This window comes from Poeciliopsis prolifica, unplaced genomic scaffold (genome assembly GCF_027474105.1).
Source record: "Poeciliopsis prolifica strain line A6 unplaced genomic scaffold, Auburn_PproV2 SCAFFOLD056, whole genome shotgun sequence".
Lineage (NCBI taxonomy): Eukaryota > Metazoa > Chordata > Actinopteri > Cyprinodontiformes > Poeciliidae > Poeciliopsis > Poeciliopsis prolifica.
The window spans coordinates 2,042,338-2,069,277 of record NW_026562431.1 but is presented as its reverse complement, the minus strand read 5'-3'; the positions used below and the strand labels follow the sequence as shown (position 1 = coordinate 2,069,277).

The 26,940-nt window shown below is 41.8% G+C and overlaps 3 protein-coding genes across 16 annotated transcripts in view; 2 read left to right on the top strand and 1 right to left on the bottom strand.

Moving 5' to 3' along the window:
• The window catches only part of caska (calcium/calmodulin-dependent serine protein kinase a), a 115,831-nt gene that overhangs the window by 33,875 nt on the left and 55,016 nt on the right, over positions 1 to 26,940 (bottom strand). For all 14 annotated transcript variants that reach the window (XM_055059744.1, XM_055059743.1, XM_055059751.1 and 11 more), the window contains exons 6-10: positions 9,636 to 9,738; positions 5,399 to 5,574; positions 4,332 to 4,454; positions 1,206 to 1,289; positions 1,030 to 1,129 (exon numbers count right to left, since the gene is read on the bottom strand). In XM_055059744.1, the coding sequence (XP_054915719.1) occupies positions 1,030 to 1,129; positions 1,206 to 1,289; positions 4,332 to 4,454; positions 5,399 to 5,574; positions 9,636 to 9,738 (586 nt within the window). The remainder of the gene's footprint in view (positions 1 to 1,029; positions 1,130 to 1,205; positions 1,290 to 4,331; positions 4,455 to 5,398; positions 5,575 to 9,635; positions 9,739 to 26,940) is intronic.
• LOC129379133 (probable G-protein coupled receptor 34) lies at positions 11,038 to 14,258 on the top strand. Its single transcript, XM_055059759.1, has 3 exons — positions 11,038 to 11,163; positions 11,622 to 12,167; positions 12,255 to 14,258. The coding sequence occupies exons 2-3, from the start codon at positions 11,641 to 11,643 to the stop codon at positions 12,817 to 12,819; spliced, it is 1,092 nt and encodes a 363-aa protein (XP_054915734.1). The 5' UTR covers positions 11,038 to 11,163; positions 11,622 to 11,640; the 3' UTR covers positions 12,820 to 14,258.
• LOC129379134 (probable G-protein coupled receptor 82) lies at positions 18,742 to 21,505 on the top strand. The gene is made up of 3 exons (XM_055059760.1): positions 18,742 to 19,533; positions 20,494 to 20,628; positions 20,703 to 21,505. The coding sequence occupies exons 1-3, from the start codon at positions 18,748 to 18,750 to the stop codon at positions 20,940 to 20,942; spliced, it is 1,161 nt and encodes a 386-aa protein (XP_054915735.1). The 5' UTR covers positions 18,742 to 18,747; the 3' UTR covers positions 20,943 to 21,505.

The following is a 26,940-nucleotide window of genomic DNA, read 5'->3' as shown; positions in this document are numbered from 1 at the left end:
TACGCATGTAAATACAGAAAGAAACCAGGATCATATTATGCTGCGTTTCTAGTTAGAAACTATTTACAGGTAGTTGATGATATGTGAAATTTGTGGGATTTTTCTGTGAGGGTCACCAATAGTCTGAAAACTAGCATCTGTTTTAATTCCCCCCCCGTATAGAAAAGGCTGACGTGGAACAGGGTGGAGTCAAAATGACCCCTAATTGGGACCAAAATAGGTAAAGATGATTACATTTCATTAATTCTTCCTTTAAAGAATAAGTGAACATTTAGCAATTCAAAAAAGCCTATTTTTGGTGCATGTTTGTCTGATTTAGAGGGACTCAGTGCTTCTCATTGGCCATCCTAACATCTGCTGACATTTGGGCCACGTTTTCTCATTAACATGGTGTTTGGGTCATTAATGACAACAATGAAGCTTATAATGCCCTTTGTATCTCCAACTGACATCTCAAGGGGCTCGTTCACACACTGGTGAAGCCCCTGATAGAGGTCATGCCCTCTGGTGAAGCGTCTCACCCAGCGACACAAACATCGAGGGCGGGCAGCCCGGGAATCGAACCAGCGATCCCGGGCTGCCGATTGCAGGGTGAACTCCTATGAACAGGAGTTTGCTCTGACGACATGACAGCTAACGCCAAAAAAGCTCGGGAACAGTGGGTAACCATGACAACCAGTGGCAGCCTAAAGGCAGGCAGGTTGGTTTCCGTCGCATTTACAAAAAAATAATCTCTCTGTTGGTATCAGAGCAGTTGGAAACAAACTAAAGACATGGACACCACCACCAAGCTCTTCGGAACAAAACCGAGAGAGAAAACAGAAAGCGTGTCCTGCAGCAACGCTTAACTTTCACAGCATCTATTAACCTGCTTAATGAGATAATGAGCACAGTCCCCCGTGTTAATTTTCTACTGGTTTAAAAGCAGCTGGAGAGGAATAGAGACGGCAGCAATCAGGGCGGCTCGTGGAGAACACTGGAAGGCAGCCGTGTTCTCCACGAGAGCGGCGGGGCGTGTGGAGGGGGCACCTGAGGAGGTGGGCTCTTCTGAGAAGTCGTTGAGTTCCTCCGGTGGATCGCCGTAGAAGGAGTTGAACTTGTGACTGGACACGGCGGCCAGCACGGCTCCCTGAAACGACACAGCGGGCGTTAAAGCCTCGTCGCCGCCGAACCTCCGGGACGTTCGGTGGCGAATGGACGGGAACCTTGAGCTTCCGCCTGGCGTTGAACTTCCTCAGCTGCTCGACGGTCTCTGGCAGATGGATTTTGTAAGCGTACCGGTCCCTCTCCTGCAGAAAACCACAAACAGAACCTTCACCTTCATGTTCCCGTCTTGGCATCACCTGACTGTCTTCACGTTCTTTCATTCTTTTACTTTCTTAGCTCCTCCTCTAACAGGAAAAGCTCAAAACTAACAAGAACATTTGGCTTAATATTTACAATCTGTATGGCAAATTTTCATTTTTGCTGTATGAGTTGAAAGGTTGGTGATGCTTTTTGTTCACCAATGTTCACTGGCCTTCACACTAAATTTAAATACCATGCAGACACGACAGCTGGACAAAATAGCCATGTTTAGAAATCATCGACTTTCATGAATCAAATATAATTTGCTTAACAGCTTAAGTTTCCCAAATGCGCCTCAACGGATCATCAACTCATTCTTCGCTCACGGCCATCTGTGAAACTCTGAACAGTCTGCAGTCTGTTTCAAAAGACCTGACAAAAGAGGGACAAGAATAATAAGAAGAAATTAACTCTCCATCAATGCACAAGGCATTTAAACAACGGGGACTTTCTTCATCTCCCTGAGTCATCACTGAAACCCATGTGAGCTCACTACTATCAAAACTGCTTCGGTTGGAAACGAGAGAAGTTAGGAAACTCAGGAAACTATTGGAGGATGAGCCCATTCCAGAGAACTAGGTCATGATGAGCGCCTCCCTGGCTTTTAGAGCAGACCTAAGCACACCTAAGCACAGGAAGAGAGTCGGACCATCCACAATCTGACAGAGGTCTTCCTCAGAACTCTATCGAGTTTCAACGAATCCGTGAGAAATAGATTTTTCACACCGAGATCTGATGCGCTTTACAGAAAAACACCCAAAACAGAGCAACCGTTTTGCGAGTTCATCCAAAAATAAACCGAGAGTCGCACAGATCACATCTGGCAGTTGGAGCATCACCTCAGCAGTGCAGGTATGTGATATTGTGATACTGCTTTTTTTTTTTTTTCATAAAGAAGCAGATCAGCAGAGGCATCTTCATTCGTCTCAGTCTTCATCCTGACCAAAACCTGGCACCGGCATTAGATTACTGAGAAAAAAGCTCAAGACACAACCTGCCTGAACCCTCGGCTCCAAAGTTCACCTGGAGAGTGAAGAGTGTTTTACACTCTGTTTAGAAATGGAGAGCTGACAAGGAGGATCTGAACTTTCTCTGCCGTCTTCTGCTGTGATGGTGGCTGATAGAGATTAACGACAGATCAGAGTGTCCTTCCTTCCTCAGTGGATTATTATCTATAGCACATGTGTCAAACTCAAGGCTTCGGGGGTCAAACGTGGCCGTCTAAACTCCGCATGTCAATAAGATCCTCCAGTTTTTCACAAATCCACAAAATTTGCACAAAATCAACACATCCCCAAATTTCTTTCTGGCTTTATTGACATTTTTTCTCAAAACTGGCCAAAACCTTTGGGTTTGAGTGAGCGCTGCCTCAGTGTTACTTGATGTCAAGTTATTATCTATGACTGATTAATAAAAAGTCACATTTAACATCACAAATTACAGCAAATATTGTAAAAACTCCTCAGAAATGTTTCTAAATTAGGGCCACAAAATCTGTGATTTTGGTAGCAAATAAAACCACTAATAAATAAATAAAAATCACAGAATCCTGGATGAACTGATCAGTGTGAATAAATGTTCAATCTTATTGAATTTTAAGATACACTTATTGAATGGTGACACAACTATTTATTGATATTTGGTAGCAATTTAAAGGGTTTTGCCAATACATTCTGGAACAACCGGCCCTTTAACAACATCCAGGTGTTTGACATGATCCAACATGAAAATGAGTTGGACACCCGTGTAGTACGGTAAGGTCAAAGGTTAATACTGTAAAATGTAATGTTCTTGTATCACAGAGCTTTCAAAAATTGACCACAGGAAATGGAAAAATAACAGCAGGGACTGGATTTTGGAGGAAGAAAGGATGACACTCCACTGTCCATCAAGAACAAAACAATAACTAAAAATCAAATCATCTTGCATCTTCCTTTTTGTTTGGAACAGCCTTAATTCTCTGTGACAGAGATTCAAAAAGGTGTTGGAGACTTTGCTCCATGCTGACACGTGTTGTTGAAGATTTGCCGGCTGAACATCCATGTTGTGAATCTCCTGTTCCACCTCATCCCAGATCTTCCACACTGGACTGAGATCCAGTGACGGTTCAGATGACCGGACGGCACTGAACTCATCATGAAGATGACATGATAGGAGCTAAGAGACACAGTGGTCACAACAGGATGGACTGGGTCAGAAACTATGCTGAGGACGGCTGTGGTATTTAAACAATGCAAGAGGCCCGATGGGTGGAAAGAAAGTATGAAGATACCATCAGCCTGAATCACTGACCCAAGGCAGGTCGGCCCGGCACGCTTTTATAACAACTTATCACGTGAACAAAATGATTCAAGTGTAATTTTAATTGTGTTTTTTTTTAAAGGAAACACAGCAGATACAAAATGATTGGACTATAGGTGTGAATCCTTGATTGTTATGTACCAAAGACATTCAGCCGGGGTAAGTACTCAACCTGGCCAATTCCTGTGTGTCGAAAACAGAAACTGTCGTGTCTGAACGTTTGTGAATCCAGACATGAAACTTTTCCAGCAGTGCTGACAAATCAAAAGTGAAACCAGACTCGGCTTTGAAAGGCTCGCGACTGCCTGAGGAGTCAGGACGTGCTGAGCTGTCAAGAGATCATCTCGGCGGCTCCCTCAGCCACTGCCCAGCGAAGAAGACGCGATGAAAGCGTCTGCAGAAGCAAGAGGAGCGGCACCACCGCCGAGCCGCCGCTTCCCGTCACCGGGTTAGTCTTCACAGAGCGAGGACGTTGATTTCGCTCCAGCTTCAGGCTACGAGTCTCCCTTCCACCGTGGTCTTCTACACCAAACAGGTGGAAAGTTTGACAAAGTCAAAACTTTCGACGTGTAAGAATGAAGGAGCAGCATGTTTTTCCAAAGAAGGAAGGACACTTATAGATTTCTTTTAGTGGCAGCAGGAGACAGAAACCCAACACTGAGTGTTTCACAACGCGGCGTTACCTTGAGCCAGGGATGGTTCAGAGCCTCGTACACGGTGATTCTCTCCGCTGGGTCCAACATCAGCATGCGCCTCACCAGATCCTTGGCGCTTTCTGAGATGTGGTTCCACTGACGGGGATTCATCTAAACAAGAACAAGACGAAGACACAAAAAGATTACAGACTTATACAAAAGGGAAATGAATGGTGGTGTAAGTGAATAGTTGGTTCATCGTTTGGTTTTGTAAGGTAATAGTTAGCATGTCTCAAGGCAGGTTTGTTCCTATGGTGGACTTGATGGAGAGTCCTGCAAACTTTGCTTTGCAAAGCTCTAAATCTTTCAAGAGTTGAGAAAATCAAAGTAACGTTGGTGTGTAGATCATTAAAAATAAAGCACTTAAAAACAATAAATAAATCAGTTAGCAGCTGCTGTCGTGTCTCAATCTTTCTTTTTTAATTACCTCATTGGATATTTGATTCATTTAGAGTTTACGCCGTGCTTAACTTATGCAAATTGGATTAATGTGTCATAAAGATACAAATTTTTGCTGTGCTATTAAATTTAGAGATGGTTTTGTGTGTCAGGGCTCTTCGAATCACTATGTTTCATTTCAGAGAGAGAAAATCTACTTCAGAAGGATGTTCCACATTATTAAGCAGGTCACAGGTTTCAAGCAACATAAAACCTGTTGCTTGAAACCTTCTCTGCTGATTCCTTCATTAGCAGAGAAGGAACTTCTGCTGATGAAAATCATCAGATGGTGTAGTGTCTTGTGACAAGATACGAAAACATTAGATATTTAACAAAATTATAAATTGCTTAATTTATCATTTTAATTACTTTAATTATTTAGAATAATTTAATTATTTAAATAATAAATAATATCATTTAAACATTTATTTAAATGATTTTATTTATAATTTAAATAATTATTATTTATGATTATATTATTTATAAGGATCTTTGCCTTTATACCAGGCAACATATCTATTTCTACATGCTGCCTGATGGAGGTCTGGGGAAACCGACGGTGTGGTGACTCATGATGGGTGGCTGACCTCGGCGGGTTCCGTGACGTGACCCCTGACCTTATATTTGCCCTTGCAGATAGCTTCAAACAGTCGCTCCTTGGTGCCGTAGAAGGGCAGGCAGCCCGACAGCAGGATGAAGAGGATGACCCCGCAGCCCCACACGTCCACAGGCTTCCCGTACGGCTCCCTCTTCACCACCTCCGGCGCCATGAAGTGGGGCGTCCCCACACGCCCTGCGGCCACAGAGACACGCAGGTACATCACGATCGTCCACGTGAAACAATCGCACGTTCCAACTTCTAATTTTACACAATAGAAGCAAGAGGAAGAGGTTAAGGACCCTTCCTCGTTTTACGGTCAAAGTTTATTTGCCAAGCGCCTGACAGCAGATAAGTGGACATCTGCTTATCTGCTGCCAGAAAGAGGAAACAAACCTTTCTTGTTTTTCGCTCTGTCAACGGCTGTGTACCGACCAAACAGTTGTTTCGAAATGTATTTGAGCTCTGGCATTCAACGTGTTTTGCTGCCACTTATGGTAGAAATATTGTTTGGGTCAAACGACATCCAGTTCAAGCAGATTCCCAGGGGATGTGGGAGCCAGCAGAGGTTTATCTATCCGCAACCACAAACCACACGACCAAGACTGTCTTTGTAATTTTATAACATGTATGAACCAGCCAGGGATCTTCTGGTTTTCACTTCAACTCTTTATGTTGCAACAAAGACTGAAGAGCTTCTGATGATTAAAGCCAAGAGGATGGTATTCGCTGTAACTAGCTTGTACCAAGACAGACTTTAGAAGAGTTGTCGCACATATTTTTATTTATTTTTTTATGTCTGATCATGTTGGGACCATAAACATCAACAGATTTTATAGCAGTTTCATGTGATAGGACTGAGGCCTGTCACAGTAAATCAATTAATTGCATGATAAAAGAAACTCATTTTCATTTGCTTGATTTTCTCTCTCTTTACCTTTTTTTGTTTTTTTTTTGTTAAAAGCCTTCAGTCTGGTGTTTTGGTCTCAACTATCCCTTTTTTTGAAAGATAATTTTACTTACAGAGTTAATGATTTATTTCATTTCTTGTTCATTATGTTTGTTTTTTTTATTTATATCAAATATTCCAAATGTCGTCCAGTTCCAGTGTTTAAATGTTCATTAGAATTGAAAGTTTATCAATCTGAGAATCTGTTCTTTACGACACAATGCGACACGTAATTGTAAAGTGGAAAGAAAGAAATATGTATTTGTAGTTTTTTTCCCCTTCAAATTGAAAGTCTTACAAGTAATGGCTTAGGTGACTTCTGAGTGGTTGTACTGGATTTTACTCAGGGCAACCAGAGTAAATGGGGCTGAATAAATCCACACTGCAAACTTTAACATGTAGCTTCTGAGCTAACATTATAAAAACCATGTCTCATTTTCCTTTACTTCCTTATATGAACCACCTTGGGTTGGTCTATCATCTAACATCCAAATGCAGTACGATCAGTTGCCATGGTACAAAATATGAAAAAAAAAAAAAGAAAATAATATTTGCCAAGCATTCCTGTTTGGAAGGAAGTTCATGTTTTTTTTTTCTATGCTGTTTCTTTTAGTCAAATCTGGAACAAACTTCCAGGAAACTGCACAACTTGTTGAACACTGATTTACTTTAAACCATTACTAAACCCAAGCCTGTTTAGAGCTGCCTCTGATTCATAGTAACCGGAACATTAAGCAACGTATTTGACAACATGTAATATTTATTCCTTGTTTTATGATTGGTCATAGTATCAGTCTTAGTGCCTGTTTTCAAAGAAATATTATCTAGATTATTAAACCACAGACCAGACAACTTTTCAGGCATCAAAAAATGGAACCAAGTCAGAGGATGAGTCAGAGCCAAAAAAGAGGAAAACTAGTTAAATGGAAAACGTGGGACATGTATTGCAGGCAGTCCTTGTTCTCATTTCCTTAGAAGATAAGACGCATATGAAGCCCGTATTTTTCCAACGACAACAAGGTGAATTCCGAAGAGGTATTAGGTAAAAATGTGGCACCTGGTGTCAGAGAACAAAAGAGAGAAGTGCCAGGTGTAGAAGTATCCACAGCAGACACATGAGAAGTGAAAGTTTGTGTTTAGGAAATAGGAAAGCTGCAAAGACCTGATCCAGGACCTGAGAAATGCACCACTCTTCAGCTGACCAGATCAATGTTTTCCGCTTGTAGCTCTATTTAAAATTTTTAAAGGGGCACTATGATGTTTTGTCCATCCACACAGAATCATCTTACAGCACAGTGAAGTAACAAATTACCTTCAGTTGTTATAAAAATGCTGCATATATCAAATATGGCTCAAAAGAAATTTGATATTGTATTTGAATGGCTTGAAATTGGGCCTCTGTCTTCTTAAGAAGCTTCTGCTCTTTCTAAAACTTTGCCTTCAGGAAGTCATCACAGCATCACTCTTCTATTAACCCTTTAACAACTCCTGAGAAGCAGCTGCCATTAATTGGCTCTGCAGATGCAGCTCCACTAGATGTTTGCTAATTGCTGCTAGCTAGCCTGAAGGAGCTGAGTGGGGGAGTCCCAGAGGAGGGCTGTTCAGTGAGGCAGAAGCTTTAAAGTTTAGAAACTACAGCTCAGAGGATGGGCTTTGTCCTTGAAGGCGGGGCTTAAAGGACACCCAGTTGACTGGTTGCCATGGGAGATAAAAGGATTTCTCACACATACAAGAAAGACGCAACACACATTAGAAACAGTTTCTGTGGAAGACTGAGAATAAGTGCATTTTGTAGGAAACAGAAGAAAAGCAGAGACTGGAGTTTGACAGCCTCATTGTGAGACTGAGTCAAACTGTAAGGATGGAGAAGTAGAGAAGTAGATGAGATGAAGAACATGGACACGTCTGAGGCTTGTGGAGTATTTCATTATCACACAAAATAAAATGTGAAACTCGTTTGACCTGCGTCAATCATTTTAAATTGCACCGATCCCAGTCGCATATTCTGTTCAATAAAGGCAAACAGGAAGAGGACCAGCTGCTGTCTCCTTCTGAGAACCCGTACCAGCATCAGCAGCAGCTGATGGCAGACTGATAGACACCTGGCTGTGGGGTTTACAGGTGTTAGTCTGTGTTAGTCTGAAACTTTTGGCTATGCAAGTTTACAGACCCATTACGCCACACAGTGTTGACTCTGATTGCTGGCCAAGCAGGAGGCGACCATCGCTAGCTCTCCTTCAGCCAACTGACCAATTGCATTTGTCTGTATGTAATTTTGTGGTTGTAGCAAGCAAGGGTATGTTAGCAGCTGGTTAGCGGTAAGTCACAGAATGCAACGAAGATGTCTGACCACAACTCAAACTTATGCATGACACAAAGTCCCACAAGGAACTAAAACTACATAAGATTAAATAATCCTTTCATGATACACTTTAAGGGCGGTAACTATTGTAGTTAAGGCTGACTTACATATCGAGGCCTTAATTTTAGATACGTGAATTTAAGACTTTTTAAGACCGGGAAGAATAGATGTAAAACGGTCAACTGTGGATCTCCGCAGCTCCTCCAAAGTTACCACGAACCTCTTAGCTTCTTCCCTGACTGACACTCTCCTTGTCCAGATGCTTTTTAGACGTCTCCGGCAGTGGAAGGGCTGCAGTTCTTCCACTCTCTTTCCATTGTTGAATGTGAACTTTAACAGTGAGATTTTCAGACTGATTACAAACCCGCCACATTGTGGCCGGTGTTATGTCAAAGTTTTATTTCATTTTGAAAACCATGACATGTTTTTCTCCTCACAATTATGAACTACTTTGCGTTAATCACATCTCAGTAAAATTTAGCGAGTTTTGTGGCTCTGACATGACAACATATGAAGAACTTAAACGTGTTTTTGCTACTTACTGGATCTGAGACAGACTTAAAGTGTCTCATAAGTGTGCTTTAGACTGGATTCAGTTACATAGCTGAAATTGTCAACTCTATGTTTGACTTGGCGATAAGCCATCATGAGCGTGTCTGAGCAAATCCTTAACTGGATTTATTTTTATTTTTCGGAGAAGGAAATAAAACCCAGCTAGGAAGACTTTAAGAAAAAAAACACCTGTGAAGCTTCTCAGTTAGTGTTGAAAAGATGATTTCCTGTAAACAGTATAAGCAGCGTCACAGAAACCACGTTTGCTTTTGATATGATTTTTAAATTGTTTCTTTTTACATACAGGTTTCCCACATGAAAAGTGGGAAGGTCATGGGAATGTGAGCATTCTGAACTCTGCGGAGCGAGCCGACTGTGGTGCGTTTACTTTACCTCCTGCCACCAATCCGGACTCTCCGAGCTGGATGGCGACGCCAAACCCACCAAGTTTGACGGGAGCAGAGTTCTCTTTGGACGCCAGCAGCACACAGTGAGGCTGAGGGTGAGAGCAGAGGAACGGAGGCTCATCAGTTCATGGTGGCATTTGGCTAATTAGAGGGTGAAGTTCCTTCAAAATAACACACAAATCATGTGAGCGACGACACACCCAAGTCGTCACAGTGACTTCACACACACTCACACACAGTTTAATCACAGTGGGGGAGTGTAGTGTCACACAGATTATTTGCGATATGCATCTGACCTCAGACCCTAGAACAATTAGGAGAAATGCATTAATGTGAAAATGATGTAATGTGATGGAAGTGGTTTACAGCGCTGCAACATAAATGGCCGGTAAAATGGGTCAACATTAACGTTCTATGGAAGCTCTGATTGTGGAGGTTTCTGATTGTTTCTGTTTACGGCTAGTTTCCAAGCCTGCATATTTGTCTTCAAAGCACTTCCTAACGAAACCTCGAGGTGTCAAAATATACTTATTACTGATAGGGTTTTTGATACAGATGACACTTCAGTATAATCATGTCAGTGTATTTATATATATATTTATTTTTATATGCATAAATATAAAATCTCAGAGTGAAGTGAAAGACTCCTCCACTGTGGAGGAGTGAAAACATCATGCGCAGAAAGCACTGCTGCAGAAAAAAAGCTTGTAAATGTTGCCATAAACTCTGCTAGCATGGCAATAATAGACAGAAAAACACATGCAACCCCAATCACCCATGCAACAGCGTCAGTCGGAAGGAACTTTCCCTATGATGCAGACGGACACTAGGACAAAAAAAGCAAACAGAGAAATTTTCCTAGAATAAATACGTTCCACAAAGCAATTGTTGAATCTTAACCAGGCAACGGCGGGTATCAACCATAACTATTAATGACCTAATTTGAGATTTTGCCAAAACTAGAAAGCACCTTTCACCCCCATCATATTAAGGTTACAGTTTTAAAAGTCACAGTGTTTGGGCAGAAATGAATTGTCACAGCTTGCCAGCTCCAAACTGGCTTAGCTTCCCTCTGACAACACTGATCTAATGGCTGTGGGCGCACACAGCAGTACTGATAGGTGTCATTTCTTCTCCAAACTGTCTCCACTAGAGCTGTAATCAGATCCTGCCTACATGCCTCTGCTGCGTACAGAACGTGAGAGAAAAGAGGGGGGAGCAGCCGCGCTCACAGCGCAGCTGCTTGCTCAACACCCCAGCATTCTGCACATCGGCGCTTTGAAGAGCGCAGCCTCTCACAGCAGGCAGAGGCAATGACCAGAGCGTTGGCTGTAGATCGAAGAAGACTCATCAGAGAACTAGTTTCACTTCATTCTGCTTCTATTTATGCATCTGAACATACACAAAAAATGAGAAGGAGATCTGGAACTTTCTAAGTCGTCTATTTGCTTAGGATTCATTTTGTACTGATTCAACTCTAAGGAAAGTCAAATGTGAATTTGCTCAAATACAAGGTGAGTTTTATGAATTTTTCTCCACTTTTTCTGCAGTGAAAAATACAAAGCAGGTTATAGAAATGTCAAAATAGCTTCCTTCTGCTTTTACCGTTAGTTTCCGCAGATGTGCTGATGAGGAGACCTCACAGTAATCTTTGAATGTATTTGCTCGTTCAGTCCAACCAGCAGATGGTTTTTGCAAGATTAGAAACAAAGTCAGATACAACAACAGATTGGTAACTTAAGGAAGTGCAACAAATATTAGGCAGAAAGTTTTGCCTGCGTTGTCAACAAATAAATGAAATAGAGCTAACGTTTTTTATCTTACAGAAAAAACTACCAAAGTTATCATAGTTATTATAACACACTAAAAATATAAAGCAAAATTAACTGAATTAGACAAAACATAATATCACAAACTAAAAGTGAACTACAATGAAAACCCCTCTCCTTTCATCTCATCTGTCACTGGGTAGGGTTGAGAATCACAACGCCATGATGACCTTCGCTGTCACGACCCCGAACGTCTCAAACGCGTGTAACGCCAGCGAACAGATGGACGACGAGATGCTCCGGACCCCGCTGGCCGTGCTCTACTCCATCATCTTCATCCTGGGTCTCACCGGGAATCTGGTGGCTCTCTGGGTTTTCTTCTTCGTTCACTCCAAGAAGAACTCCTTACGGATCTTCCTCATGAACCTGGCGCTTGCGGACCTGCTGCTGGTTGTCTGTTTGCCGTTCAGGATCCAGTACCACCTCCACCAGAACGTGTGGGAGCTAGGGCACCCAATGTGCAAGCTAGTGGGATTCCTCTTCTACATGAACATGTATGTCAGCATCACCCTGCTGGGGCTGATCAGCATCGACCGCTATCTAAAGATCTACGGCGGCGCACGTACTCGGCGTAAGCTGCGCTCCCCAAAGTGGAGCATCGTTGTCTGCGCCGTCATTTGGGCGGTGGCCCTGGCGCTCATGATCCCATTTGTCCTTAAAAGCAATGACAAAACTGTCGATCAGAAAAAGTAAGTGGTAGTTCGAAGAGATTACACATCGGTCTTGTGCTTTGCTTCAAAAGTCCCAACAGGTGATTGGTTATTTTTCGTTTTCAGGTGTTTCCAATACAAGACAATTCCGCAGGAAGACATGAGGAAAGCACACATCAACATCTTTATGCTGGTCGTCTTCTGGTTGGTCTTCGCCTCTCTGGTGTTGTCCTATGGAAAGATCGCCCTGAAACTCCTGCGGAGGTCGCAGCAGAGACCGGACCTGCCCACAGCCTCCCACTACGGTCGAGTCGCCCGCAAGTCCTTCTTTGTCCTGTTTTTGTTTGTCGTCTGCTTCGTCCCCTACCACATCTTCCGGGGCTTCTACATAAAAACCCAGATCACCAACGAGACCGTGGAGATGCGCAACTTGGCCGACAAGTTCAACGAGATTTCGCTGGTGCTTTCTGCTCTCAACAGCTGCCTGGACCCCGTCATGTTCTTCCTACTGTCCACCTCGGTGAGGAAGGAGGTCCGGCGCTTCGTGATGAGTGTGTTCCGCACCCGAGACATTAGCGGAACCAGCGTTGGTAACTCCAGCACCGAACAGGACAGCAGGACCGACAAGAGACAGTTGAGTGTCCTTGACAACGTGAACGAGAACAAAGATGCTTTAACCAGCTCCAGCTGAGCTGCAGAACAAGCAGAACCACAGACTTTACTGGGATTCCCATGTTTTGTCTTCAACTCAGAAAAATTCAATGTGGGGACTGACAGAGAAGGCAACAAAGTTGCTCCTCTGAGTATCATAAGCCTGGTGGGTTATCAGACTTTACTTGTCCCCCCCACCAGGCTAAGTGTCATTCATTTATTTGAAATAGGGTTTGCTATATGCCAGTAACAGTGAAAATGAAGACAAGTTCTATAGCTGATGCATTGAACGGTGTGATCACCTGCCTGTTGGCCTCACACACTATTATACCCAATTTATGACGCCTGCTTGTGCACCTCCAAATTTTTGTGACTTTTACTATTTTTTTAAACACCAAAGCACGTTGGGTTGCTGGTGGACTGCTCCAGTACCACCGGGTTTACAAGGTTTTCTGGGGGAAACTCTGAAGGTAAAACAAACATGTTAGCACAATTTATGCATTTATTGCTAGTATATCTATTTATTTGTATATATATATAAATATATAGAGGGAAGGAGCATGATGTAATGTGTCTTGCAAAACTATTTAAACACCTTGACTTTCACAATTCCTCACATTACAAACGTAAAATTAAATGTGTTGTATTTGGATTTTATGTTTCAGACGTATGGATGCGTTTAATATCCTGATGGGAAAAATTCAGGTGCAGAAATGCTTCTTGTTAATATATACCAAGATTTACATGTCATTAAAACTAAAATATGCTCTCTTTTAAACAAGAAAGTCTGTACCAGTCAAGTTTGTTGTGCTAGATATTTAAGAAAACAGAGCGAGAAGACGGGAACCAGAGGGAGATCCTAAGTCATAATCTGTCAGAGAAGCATATTTTTATGTCTTACTGTCACAAAACTTTGTCGTTAGAACAAGATACCACTGAATTGATGAGGTAGCTCTGGCAGGTGAACACTTCCATTCAGACCAACACAAAGCCATGCATAAACGTGGAGCGAAATGGAAAAGAGTCATGGTTTTCCACTCATCCATAATCGAAACCCGTCAAGGCAGGGCGAGTGTTTACTACTTTTTAAATAAAATTCTCAAAATGTGATGTGCAATCGACTCCGATTCCCCTAAATCCACTGTAACCACACTATAAATCGTAGCAGCCTCTTTTACTAAAATCTACTTTTAGATTTTGAAATCTACATTTTACTAAGTGCAAGTTATAGTTGGGGGAGGAAAGAGTGGAAAAAAGGCGAGACTATAAAACCTGATGTTATTCGTCGTGTTGCTGATTTGGACATTTGTCTGATTTGATTGGACTCGGATTTGTAAGTCATCAATGTGAAAAAAGGAGAGGGGGAAATAAAAAGCAGTCGAGGTATTTGCTGTAACTTTTGAGTCAAACAATCTTCCTGAAACCAAGGGAAACACTGAAGAATGGGAATGGAAATATATACACTGCATATCGGTCATATACTAAAGTCCATTCAAAATATACACATTTTAAGGTCATTTACTGTAAAATGTGTGATGATTTTACAAATGATCGCACAGACTACTTGTGATCACTGGAAGCAGACTATTTTGCTGACACTGCTGATTTGTACAAAACAAACAACTTGACACTTGAGGTGGTGCTGATACAGAAAATAATTCTGTACCTTTAAGAAGACATTAAAATCTATTTCTGAAGCTTCCTGTTTCCTATCAGAACCAGGAAACGCCCACATCTCTTTAACTAAGTAATATGCTCCAGTATGGGTTGTGGGGAGACGTGAGGAAGGGCTTATTAATCAAAGGCGCTGTTTTATTTTTTTTTATTATGTATAATATGCTTGTCTGCCCAGGGCGAAAGGGTTTGGGGGGCGTACAGAAGCCAAAACATTTCTTTACTGAGTCTGCAGCGCCTGAAGGAGTTCAGCTTAGCTGCATGCTCATCCTCTGCGTGATGACACTGACGTTGATTGTCTTCGTGTTTAAAAAGTCTGTGCTGCATTTACCAACCTGTACTTGCAAGTTTTAACAGTTTACACCAAACTGAGCACGGATGAGTTCAACTCTGAGCTGAATTTAGTTGTGTACAGGAATCAGTATAAATGATTGCTGTTTTATTTGAAGTGATCTGTATTTCTGAAGTGTGTGCAGATCACCCCTCAGTTGTCAGAGTCTTTATTTATACATTTATTTATGTTTTTGAATGAAGGACCATATTCTTCAGTATTGGTAGAAAACTGACAAGGAGACGATCATATTTCATAAAGACTGAATAAATATCTAGATTAAATACTTTTTTTCTTTTTTTTAACCATATGCAAAGTGATACTCTTCACCGACTCCTTCTTTAGTGCTTCGGAGCTGGAACGTCATCGCCCCCTTCAGGACGATGGTAGGATGTCACAGAAATCCCTCAGCTTTCACTCGCCCATGATGCACTACACACATATTTTTACATTCAGCAAATGTAACTCATTAGTTGTTTACATACACTCGATAAAAACCTCACATCGTTTCCTGTTTTAGGTCAATTAGAATGAACAAACTTATGCTTATATGCTCGTTTCAAGGCAAATGTTTTTTCAATACCTTTTCTATATTGAGAAGTTTAAAAACATTTCCTAAATATTCATAAAAATATCCCTTAAACTCTGACATGGGTTAAACATTTTGGGGTCGGGAGATTGACCCAAACCAGTGGAGGTTAACAGTCATCGTCTTTATTTCATCTTAGATTGTCAAAGGAAGTCAGATGCTGAAGTGGTTCCTTTAAATGTACGCCCACAGTGAAATAAGAGATCAAAAGCCATGGTTAAAGGTTCGTGTCAGAATCTGTGTGCAGGACAGCATTTGTCTTTCAAAAAAACAAAAAAAAAAAAACTCACAAAAACTGTAAAGTTCCCAAACAGATTAATCTGACTCTCATTTTTTTGTGTTGCTTTCAGAAGCTCCACAGTGAAACATAAATGTTCTCCACTGCATGCTTGCAGGGTTAAAGTGATGATAAGTGTCTGTCCTGCACTAATGGAGACGGCTTTAAAATGTGAGGTCGGACGAGTAAAGCAAAAGTGTGACGTTGCATTTCATGTGAAGAAATAAAGTTACTATTGTGCTATGTTGATATTCAGCAGAACAGTCTTCTGGGTGAAGGGAAAAATGTAATTCTGCAACAAAAGAAGGAAGCTAGTTGATAAAAAAAAAAACAACAGAAAAACAATGCACAGCAAAACCTGAAATAACTCAGTGGCCGCCTTCTGTTTGCTCTATCTGGATCCGTTTGAAGTTGAAATAAATTTAGATGAAGTAAAATGAAGGTTGAGGCTTGCTGACTAACCAGCCCACTTCTGTAGTGTTTACAATAAATGCTCAGTGGTAGACAAAGAGGAAGAAGCTCTGAGATCTCAGTGTCGAGTGGCTGGCTCCAGAGCAGCTGTCCCTCTGTCTATACCTGTGAATGCTTGGCTGGAGGCGAGGAGGACACTGTCCCGCCTGAGACCACAGGTAAGTACAAACCACACTTTGCATGGTGGCAAGATTTATCAATGCAAAAACTCGCCTGTCACTCGTGGTGATAGAGAAAACAAGAACTCCTCAACGTTCAAAGGCTGCAGAACCAGACACTACTGGAATATTATTTTGGACTTAAGCAGCCTCTCCTATTTAGCTTTTCTCAAGTTTAACGTTTCACCGCAGAAGAGCAAGGGAGGAGTATGTGTGAGATTTAATTGCACACGCCAGTAAATATTGCCTGTTCACACTTACTGATGTAAGTGCCGCTGCATGCTTAAGTAAGTGGCAGAAATAGAATGCACCGCAGCATTTGAGCAAAATTGCAAGTAAAGCCGGGCGTGTTTAACTATCTCACACTATCTCACAGGTGCAAAACAAATCCTAATCATCACCCCTCCACCACCATGCTTAACAGCTGGAATCCACTCTTTGACTTATACATAATGTCAACCATATGCACTTCGGTCTAAACTCTGCAAACGACAGTTCATGCAGATTCAAGCTGGCAAAAACATAATGCGCTGCCATAATTTAAAAAGAAGTCTTCCTAACAAGTTGTAGCTGTTCTGCTTTTCTTTTTGTTTCTTTTTTTTTTAAACCGTCCTGGTATGAACTATAAAACTGTACATTTTCACTGAAGTCTGCAGTTTTGTTTTTTGTACATTTGTCTCAACATCGTACTGCTCGGCTTTCCAGTGATCTTTTTTGTCTTTTAACCTCACGTATAATAATGTTGGAGTATAAAGGGTTAAAAATGGCCTCGCGACCCACCTCAGGTTGACAGGTAGCTGCTTCTGTAAGGTCACTGATAGTGATAAACTTTATTTAGAAAGGGGACAACGTACATTTGTTTGAACGTACAGTTCAAACAAATGTCACCATTTGATGAGCCGTACCAATTTTTAGCATAAGACAATCTGCTGTCCCTTGACAGGTGAAAAGAAAAGCACAAGATTGTTGTGGTATTAACTTATCCTTTAGGCTAGCACCACTTTGATGCTACTTTTTCCTCCAATATCCCCCTGAGGTGTCCAGTGCACGTCTCGTTTCACCAGCCTAGAGTTAGAAAAATGCTCTTCCCCTCTGAAACAATGTTGGGCAACTAGAATGACTTTGCTAAAACCTGTTTTTAAGCACGACGTGCAACATCAATAGAGAAAGAAGATTGGTGGTTTTAATTACGTTCATTCTAACCTGCCATGCTTTCTGCCAGCCTGCGTTGGGTTAGAGGTCAGAGCAGATCCTAACTCAATCGCTGGGCTGTCAGCGAGTTCATGAACTCTGAGAGAGTTCATGTTTGATCCAGAAAAGGATTCACCTGAAACTGGTGGCAACTTCTTTCTGACTTCCCTTAAAGTAAAAGTTTTTCTCTGTAACAGGAAAGAAAGGAGTCATGCTAACCTAAACACTCTTGCAGACAAGAGGCAGGAATACATAGAGGGACTCTCAGTAGCTAAATAACAAAACTCAACCGGGAGGTCTACTGGTTTGCTGTACACAGTAGACCCAGTCTGTGTCTTTGGCTCTTGGATCAACTTATTACAATTAATTTATTTTTTTTTCCAATTTTATGTTTTATTAATTATAATTAAATCGAGTCTGGAAAATAAAAGACATCCAAAATGCGATATGAAGAAAAACAATAGAAATTTCCCGTAGCACAAACAAAAACAGACAGTGTGCGCGTGTGTTGGTCAGACAGACAGTCTCTGAACACTCTTATCTTCTGCTATACCGGCATGATACAGAAACGACCTTACCACAACCACAAGTGCTTCTCAAATTTACACACAAGAAGACCACATCCTGTTTTTAACTATAAAACACTTTACTTAAATGTCAGAGTGACAAAAGAGTCAAAGTTACATTGATTCTTTCTGACTCCATGACCAGGTAATGTTAGATACTTGTTCACCAAGGCTCTCTTATGAACCTCTGAGTGCTTAGTAAGACAAAACAGCTAGCTAACACACTTTGTATGTTGCACATGTCGTGCTCCCACTTACTTGGGAACACCATGCATACCCTGTGAGCTGCACAGACTCTCTACGTACTGTCTGTGAAGGGTTGGAGTTTTAGAGTCAAGAGATCGGGTCTCTACATTTCTCGTGACAGATTGCTTCATTTCTCACAGTCCTAATGGTTGATGGGAAGTCTGTGGAGCCAGTTAGGTTCCTGTCCCATTTCAAGTTGCTGTGACGAGTAGCATCATTGCAACTGGTTGTGTCAACTCAACATTCTCAACAACGGGATTGAATACAAATGCAAGTTCTACTTTTTGATACTAATCTTTTGAAAATCATCTATTCTTTTCCATTCACTTCACACAACATCGTAGCTGCTTGACACATTCATATTAATTTTAAATCAAACATAAATAAGTTTGTGGTTTAAAAACGGGAAAGAACTATGAAGACTTTTGTTTAAAGTTGATCTCCATTTGTTCTCTTTCAGATTAAATGGAGGACCCATCGTCTCAACTTTCACTCCATAATGCCTCCTGTCCCCTGTGTCCCTCAGCAGCAACTCTCTACTTCCTCCCCTCCATCTACGCACTCCTCTTCCTCACCGCTCTGCCGGGGAACCTGCTGTCTTTGTGGGTGTTCCTGCGCTGCATCCCTTCCATCTCCCCCACACACATTTACCTCACCCACCTGAGCATCTCTAACCTGCTGATGGCCATCATGGTGCCCTTCCTGGCGGTGTACTTCGCCGTGGGCATGCACTGGTCCATAAGGGACATCCCGTGTCAGATAGTCCTGCACGGCATCACCCCTGTGCTCCACATCAACATCTACATCAGCCTCCTGATCCTCACCTGGGTGGCTCTCAGCCGGTTCGCTGTGCTCATTCGGAACACCCACGCCTCCCGGCCGAGCGCCTGCATCTCACTGCTGCCCCACAGCTTCTTCTCCAGCCTCACACGGGTCTCATTCGCAAACGGGGTGTGCGCCATTCTATGGGTGGTGGCGGTGGGCGCCATTGTTCCGGTGACTGTTTACTACTCTATAAACGAAGCTACAAGAAGTGAGGAGGTGTGCTACAGCCTGGTGGTGGAAATAGGAGGCAGCGTTTCTTCAACCACCAGTGTTTCCCTTGTAATTCTGTTCTTCCTCCTCTACCTGCTGGTGCTGGTCTCGTACGTGACCGTCCTGAAGCACATCAAACGCTCGCGCCGCAACGCAAACATCACCAGCTCACAGAACCTGCTGGCGCGGGTTTCCAGAAACATTGTGGTCATCCAGGTGACTATGAGTTCTTTCAGAACTAAGTTTCATCGTCATTATGTTCTGGTTTGTGATGAGTCAAACTTTCAGGTCTCGAGTCATGGTTAAGCAACACAGTTTTCATCAAACTTTTATTCAAAAGCCCAATGATCTTTAGGAGCTTCTGAAGGTTTTGCAGAAGACTTTTTTAATAAAGAGCTGAAACAACACTGTTGAGGCTTTCTCTTTGCCTCAGAAGACAGAACCAGGAGCCGGGTTTGACCATAAATGACGGAGATCCAATTAACATAGTTGAAGATGTCAGAATTTGAACATAATGACACCAAAGTGCACTGTCTGCACTGCATTTTATCAACATGATTTTAAGCTTTGCTGTTCATCAGCGAGCATCACTTTCATTTGTTCAGTGTAACGTGACACTGACTTTAGTTTTCTTTCGCGACTCAGCTTTCAACTGTTGCTGCGAGAAACCGCCTTAAAATCCTGACTGAGGGTAGTTAGAGTTTTTCCCACTTTCTGAGTGGGAAGTCCAATCTCGGAGGAATTGAAGTTGCTTTTCCCTATTGGGAAGTCGGAATTCCGAGTGGAAGGACAACTCTTGTGTAAACGGTAGATTTCTGAACTGATATGCTTTAGATTTTTTTTAATCTCTTTTCTATTCTTCACTCAGTAAAAGCATGTGAATACTGCTACAGCAACTTGTTGCATAGTGACACCATATGGTTTGACACATATTGTACTTTGGCAACTAGGTGATTAGCAAAGATACGTTAGCTGAAAACCATCAGCAAATGTTGCGTCTTTCTGATCCGTGTAGACATTTTCCCACACCCCCATTTTGGTTAATCTGTTACAGAAACCAACATGAACTCATTGTGAGGAAGGATCTGCTCTAAACCGGCATGGGATGAATAGAAATCCTGGTAGCTTTGAAAGGAAGAAATTAAAAAAATTTTTAATTTTTTTTTAACTGTGCAGGTTGTCCTGTCTGTGTGTCTTCTGCCATATCACATCTTCAAACCCATCTTCATCATGCTGGCTCATTATCAGTCTTCTTCACTGCACCCATCCTGTTCTTCCACCTCTTGTCACCCCCTGAGCGTCTTCATCGAGGTAACTGATTTCCACCTCCATCTCTCACTTGAAAGCAGATAGCATCACCTTCTCTCTGCTCTCTCTCTCTCCAGCTAAAGAACTGCCTGTTTCTGCTTGCCGTTCTGAGATCCTCCACTGACCCCGTGATGTACTTCCTGTTGGACAGGACCTTTCGTCAGCAGGCCCTGAGCCTTCTACGGAACAAGAGGCTGGACTTTAACAAAGGGCAAACGGTATGGACGACTACGGGGAGTGCAAATCAGAAGACAGAAAAAATCGGGGAAGGAAATGCGATCTTATCGAGTGAGGTGTTAGCTTGCGAAAGAAGTTAACAGCTCAAGTGCGACAAATACGATGTGCCTGGACTAGTTCTCACTAATTAAGAGAACAGTACAACATGAAGAAGAACCAACAAGTCAAGCTGAAGGTGTTCTAGGATTTTTCCCCCCAAAATGCCCCTTATGTCACAACACCACCGCAGAGATGCAACAGGTCCAACATGGGACAGAATGCATGTGTGCTGTGCCTCCAGCATTGAAGAAGATCAAAGGGACTGAAATAAGAACTATGAATCCCACAATGCATTTCCATTTAGCAGGAGGAGGAGTTTCACTGAGTGAATATGCAACATCATATTAACAGGCCAGTCGATGAAAGAAGTTGTCTTCTATTTTATTCCATCAAAGGAATAAAACCCTGGCAGCTGAGCCTCAGCCGCCATTTTTTTCCCTTAGCTAGAGACAAGCAACTCTTAGCTAGAAGAGGCTAACCGTGGCGCCGCAAACAGCGCTCCCATCCACTGCCCTTTATGTTCACCATAAATATCTTTGGTTCTTAGAAACTGTTGAAGTAAGGTTTGTGTCTATACAGAGGTAAATTAGTTAGGAAAAAGCAACTTAAGTATTGCCTCATTGTGTATTTCTATGTGTTTTTGCGTTGTGGATGCTAAAAACTGTTCCAAACGGAGCTAGCCTTAGAGCTAGCATACCGGATGGATGGCTCTGGTTTGCTATGGTACTGAGAGTCCAGAAACATGAGCGAAAACAAGCAGGAGCCAAGACTATCGGTGATTCAAACTGTTCAAACTTGACTCCACTGAGTGGTTTCATCACTGATATGATGAGCTTGTCTACATTACTGATATTTTGAAATCTTTTTCTTATTTATTTATTTTTTTCATTTGCTAGCTTATCTGAAATAGCTCTACAACGAGCTAAAGATCTGTTCGTGCCACGGTCAGCCTTGACAAGCCGCAAGTGCTCAAAAACAATTATAGCTACTAATGGTGCTTAGACTTGAAAGAGATAGCAAACAAAAAAAAAAGAAAAAAAGCAATGTTTAAACTAGCTTCTGGTTGTCTGTTTAATCAGCCATTTTGGTAGAGGCAACAGGATTTGGTGAGATCTTGGTATTTACTTTTTAGTATATTTTTTTAACTGTAGGTTGTATTCTTTTAGTTAATAAACTCGTGTACAGAAGCTGTCTCATAATTTAGTGTTGCTGTTTGAAGAATGCTGGGCTTCATTAATCTTTATTTCAATATTGGAGCCTCAGCAGACAGACATTTATAGGCAATAACTGAGACTGAACCATGTGGCTATTACATCCCTGATAATCAGGTGGTGCCCGACTTGTTCATTTTGAGCTAATCTACTAATTTTATCAACAGGCTAACAACCAATGGTTGAATCAAAGTCCTTATTGGATTGAAAAAGAAACACTCCAGTGCTTCTGCAACCTCTCTGTCCCGATTCCAGTCGGACACATAAGGACAAAGGGCCTGGTTCTTGTCCTGCTGGACAATTTGGAACACAATTATATTTACATTTTTTATTTTTTTTGCACTTCTAGCAGTTTGTACCTCATTAAAGGTACATAGTACTAGACAAACCCTGCATAGTCCTTTCCTGTTTGAAACAGGAAATCTTCATCGAGCTCTAAAAAATAAAGACAACGTTCAGTTCTGCAAATGTGCAAAAACAAAATCTTACCAAGTAATTTTGGTTTAGTTTCTAGTATGTTCTAGTTTTCATGTGCTTGAAATAAAACAAAAACTAACAAGTAACTTTTCAGCAAGATATTTTAGCTTGCTTTAAGCCAATCATTTCTTCATATCAATTTTTCGTTCCTTTCGCAGATTATTGAACTTATAAGAAGATATTTCTTCCCATGTTAAACATAAAATAATCTTCACGACCTGCACAAATATTTAAGAAGTGGGAAGTTTGCACTTATGTATACAGCTTCCTCTTTTTTTGTTTTATTCTTTTCTTCTTCTTTTTTTACAGTTTGTCTGCCTATTTATGTTTGTGATCTGATATGCATCGTTCTGCTATTAGATGATAACAAAGATAATCTGAAAGTTCATTTCCTCTCAGCTCAGGGTGACTATCCGGCAGTCTTGACCTCTGACCTCATTTTTGTGTCTTATTCTAACAACTATTGGTCCCTTTCCTTGTATAACCTGCGAGACATGTTGATCCCTCTCTATGTTCAACAGGTTATAAATATTTGATTTGTGTGTGTCACAAAGCTTGTTCAGTAATCGGAACTAAATAATAAATGAGGAATTACTCTGAGTGCGATTGTACTGAACGTGTGTGTGTGTGTGTGTGTGCGTGGGTGTGTGTGTTTTGGTGCGTGGATGACAGGAATCTATGAAGCTCTGTCGTTCATGCCATTTCATCTGAGCATAGCACCTTCTTCTAATGTGCTTGTCTCATTGTCCAACTCCGTTGCACATTGAGGCTTCACAAGGTTGGAACAGGAGGAGAGAGAATCTGGAACCATTGTTCTGTGGTGATTGGTCCAAAGTCCTGGGTCCGGTCTCCTCCTCTGTTCACCCCATATAGTTTCTGTAAGTTTCAGTTCGGAGGCCTGTAATGCCATTGAGGAAGTTTTATTTTCACCAGCCGTGAACTGGCTTAGTCATATTTTTTGCTGCTTTTTTGCTAAAGACTCAGTGATGTCCTGTTCTTCTGTTGATTAGCACAGTTGGCTAAATTTTTTATTTAAAACTGGGTATTTCATAGCTCTCTCGTGGTTCCTATAGCATTTTAAAGGTTCAGTCAGATTCCATAGTACGCACTTCCTGATACAAGCCAAGTTGGGTATTGTGCTTACAGTACTGCACACTGCATCTGTCGATTAGCCCATGGGTTTACAAAAAACAACATCTCAAACACCATTTTCAATTTTTGACAAGACTCTAGGGGTTGGCAAGATAGCAAGCCCCTAATCCATCCACGGATTAGGGGCTTGCAGTTGTCGAGTCCTCAGTTGGCTGGACTCGACAACTGAGGTCGAGTCCAGACCTCAGTTGTGGCGGAGCATTTCTACCTTAATCTTTCAGTTTTGACTCCTAATACATGAATCTGATCTCTTCTCACTTCAAACCTAATTCAGCTGCACATGGACATAACTGAGCCTTTAGAGGTAGCACCATCACCAAGCCACACGTAGAAGAAGGCTCGTCTGACCCGACTTGAAGGCGTCACGTAAAAGAGCCAAAAAATACCGACAACCTCTGGTTTAACGTTTAAAACGAATTTGAATCCAGATTCAGCTCTTTTTCACTGAACAATAACAATTCACAACAAACGCCCACACAATGAGTCAACAGACGTCCTAATTAAATCAGACACACTCTTAGCTGCTGAAAATCCTCAGAACCGGTCAGTAGGTGAATGACATTTTGTTCTCTGATGATGAAAAACATAATTAAGAATAAAAGAAGATTGCTTTTTAGAAACGGAACAAAAAACAACTGACCAATTAACATCTGATAAACACCGTTAATCAGTTTGTGCTGCTAAATGTGTATTTACACACAATTACAGCAAAACATCCCCTATATTCAGAACTGACTGCACACAGTTCAAAACCTTATATATAGTTGAAATGCATAAAAATAGTACAGACATGGTTTGTTTCTTTCATGCAAAATCCCAACAATACGAGCTGGAGTTCGCTGTTGTAACATGACAAGAGGGGAAAGAAGAGCGAAGTGGTTGAATGTTTATGCAAGATGTCTGAAGCAGAACCACAAAGCAGAAGATCAGGGTGTGCTGTGGTGGCGCAGGGGGTTAGCACGCCCCACGTTTGGAGGCCTCAATGCGAACGTTGCGGGTTCGACTCCCGGTCCCGGCGACCCTTGCTGCATGTCTTCCCCCTTCTCCTCACCCTCTTTCCTGTCTGTCTACTGTAAGAAATATGAGCCACTAGCGCCGCTAAAACTCTTTGGAGAAAAAAAAAAAAGAGGAAGTTCTCCATGAACCTGACCCACAGAGAGTGAACGTTTATTGTGAAATAAACCACAGTGACTGACAGCATTAATTTAATGCAGATTAAACTGATCAAGACAGTTGATGATGATGATTCACTGAATTATGAATCAACTCATTTTGATGGTTTAATGAAACCTGACAGATAAGGAAGGGTTATACTTAAAGGTTGAGGTGTGTATTTTTTTTCTTGTGTATTTCCATTTAACAGTTCGACTTCTTTCGCAGAATCACAAAAAGCAGAAATGACTGACAGAAATTTGGCCGTATGCAGAACGATTTGAGCGATAAAATAACGTTCTGAACGGTTATGTTACTGATGTGCCTCTATAGAGTCCAGAAGGCCACATCAAAAGCTACAGCAAGCCTGACACGATTCATTTATCTGGACGATAAATTATTCCAAAAATGATTTATGATAAACGATAATATTGTCATCTGAAACAATTTTCAACTAATACATTGATAATAGCGTAGTAATGCAAGTTTGCCCTCACAAAGTCCAATAAACTTTAATTTAGTGAAGAACACGCCACACCGGAACTTGAAGATAGTTTGAATATCCAAAATAAGTAAAAAAAAAAACAACAATGAATAAAAACAGGAGGTAACCGAACCAATGGAAAAAAAAAAAAAAAAAAATCCCCACCCTACAAAAGTTTATTTCTCGAAGCGCCTGACCCTACCTGCCTGATGCATGACTGAAGGAGAACCCTCAATCACAGAGCATCACGGTCAACACCTCAAGGATCATTGGATGCCATTATAGAAGTCGTTAGCTCCGCCACAAAACCACCCATCATCTCACGCATGCACGCGCGCACACACACACACACACACACACACACACACACACCCACCCCACACACACACACACACACACACACACACACACACACACACACACACACACACACACACACACACACACACCACTAACGATCCTATGAGCAGCGGCAGTACATGGCTCTGAGGTCCAAGTGGACTGAGGCCATTTTTTCCTGTCAAACAGCTGACATTCACATGTTCTGTAGGGAAATGCATCTCGCCTCCATCAGTCACACTTCTAGCCATTCTAGCCCAGCGCCGCCCAAATGTGGCATTTGGGCGGCGCTGGGCCTGTAAGGGTCACAAAACTGCTGCCTTCAAAAACTGCAAAAGAACCCAATCGTTTATGTTCCCACAATTTTTTATTTTTTTTTACATGGGAATATCAGTATTGTCAACATCTGTATCCACCACAGCAATGGACCGTTTCAGATGAGAAGGTGCTGCATTAACAAGTCGCAGGTAAGGAAAAAAATGTTTGGGGGAATAAACTCGGGTCGCAGCGATTCACTTCTTTCCCTTCCAATACAGTAATATCTGTAATATCTAAAAACTAGTAGAAAGTGAAATTAATATTAATTTCAAATAATGCAACATGATGTTGACAACAAATAGGCTTTGGTCCAATGGCCATTGAAACAGGGTGGTGATAGTGCTATGGCTGGGCGAGCACGCTTGGAAAATAACATTTGTCTTTTTTTTGTTTTTTAAACCAAATCCAATTTTCAATTTTAATCACTTTTTATCTTGTTCTTACTTGCTTTTATTTCAATCATCCCTTCTGGAAACTAAAGTCCCCCCAAAAAACAAGGTGGCAGGCTGAAATCACTCAAAACAACGAGATCTGCAGCAAACACTAGTGGCAGAAAAAAAAAGAGAAGCAGTCAACCGGTGGTGCAAAACCCCCTCCTCCTGCACAGACGCAGTTATATTCCTCGATATCCAGTGCAAGTGCAAAGCCCTCTGTACTTGTGCTCCATCCGACAGGAGAGCCGCTCACCTCAGTGTGTGTGCAGATAAAAGACCCACTGCTGCTGATAAGCGAGGGTGCGGGATTTATGTTTCCCATCAAACGTTCCGCAGCGTTTTCAGATTCCTCTCACCTGTGATTTCCAAATTCGACATTCGGCTCTGCTCTTGACTAGGAAACGGTGCGTCGAAGCACGAACGCGAGGTCCCAGAAAAGCATGGTTCAACCTTCACAACGGGTTGCCACGAC

What these genes read in the sequence shown, in the direction of transcription:
- LOC129379133 (XM_055059759.1), top strand. Translation starts at nt 11,641, where the DNA reads ATGATGACCTTCGCTGTCACGACCCCGAACGTCTCAAACGCGTGTAAC. An exon ending in AAAACTGTCGATCAGAAAAA is followed by an intron (nt 12,168 to 12,254) that starts GTAAGTGGTAGT and finishes TTTCGTTTTCAG; the next exon opens with GTGTTTCCAATACAAGACAA.
- LOC129379134 (XM_055059760.1), top strand. Translation starts at nt 18,748, where the DNA reads ATGGAGGACCCATCGTCTCAACTTTCACTCCATAATGCCTCCTGTCCC. An exon ending in GAAACATTGTGGTCATCCAG is followed by an intron (nt 19,534 to 20,493) that starts GTGACTATGAGT and finishes TTAACTGTGCAG; the next exon opens with GTTGTCCTGTCTGTGTGTCT. An exon ending in CCCTGAGCGTCTTCATCGAG is followed by an intron (nt 20,629 to 20,702) that starts GTAACTGATTTC and finishes CTCTCTCTCCAG; the next exon opens with CTAAAGAACTGCCTGTTTCT.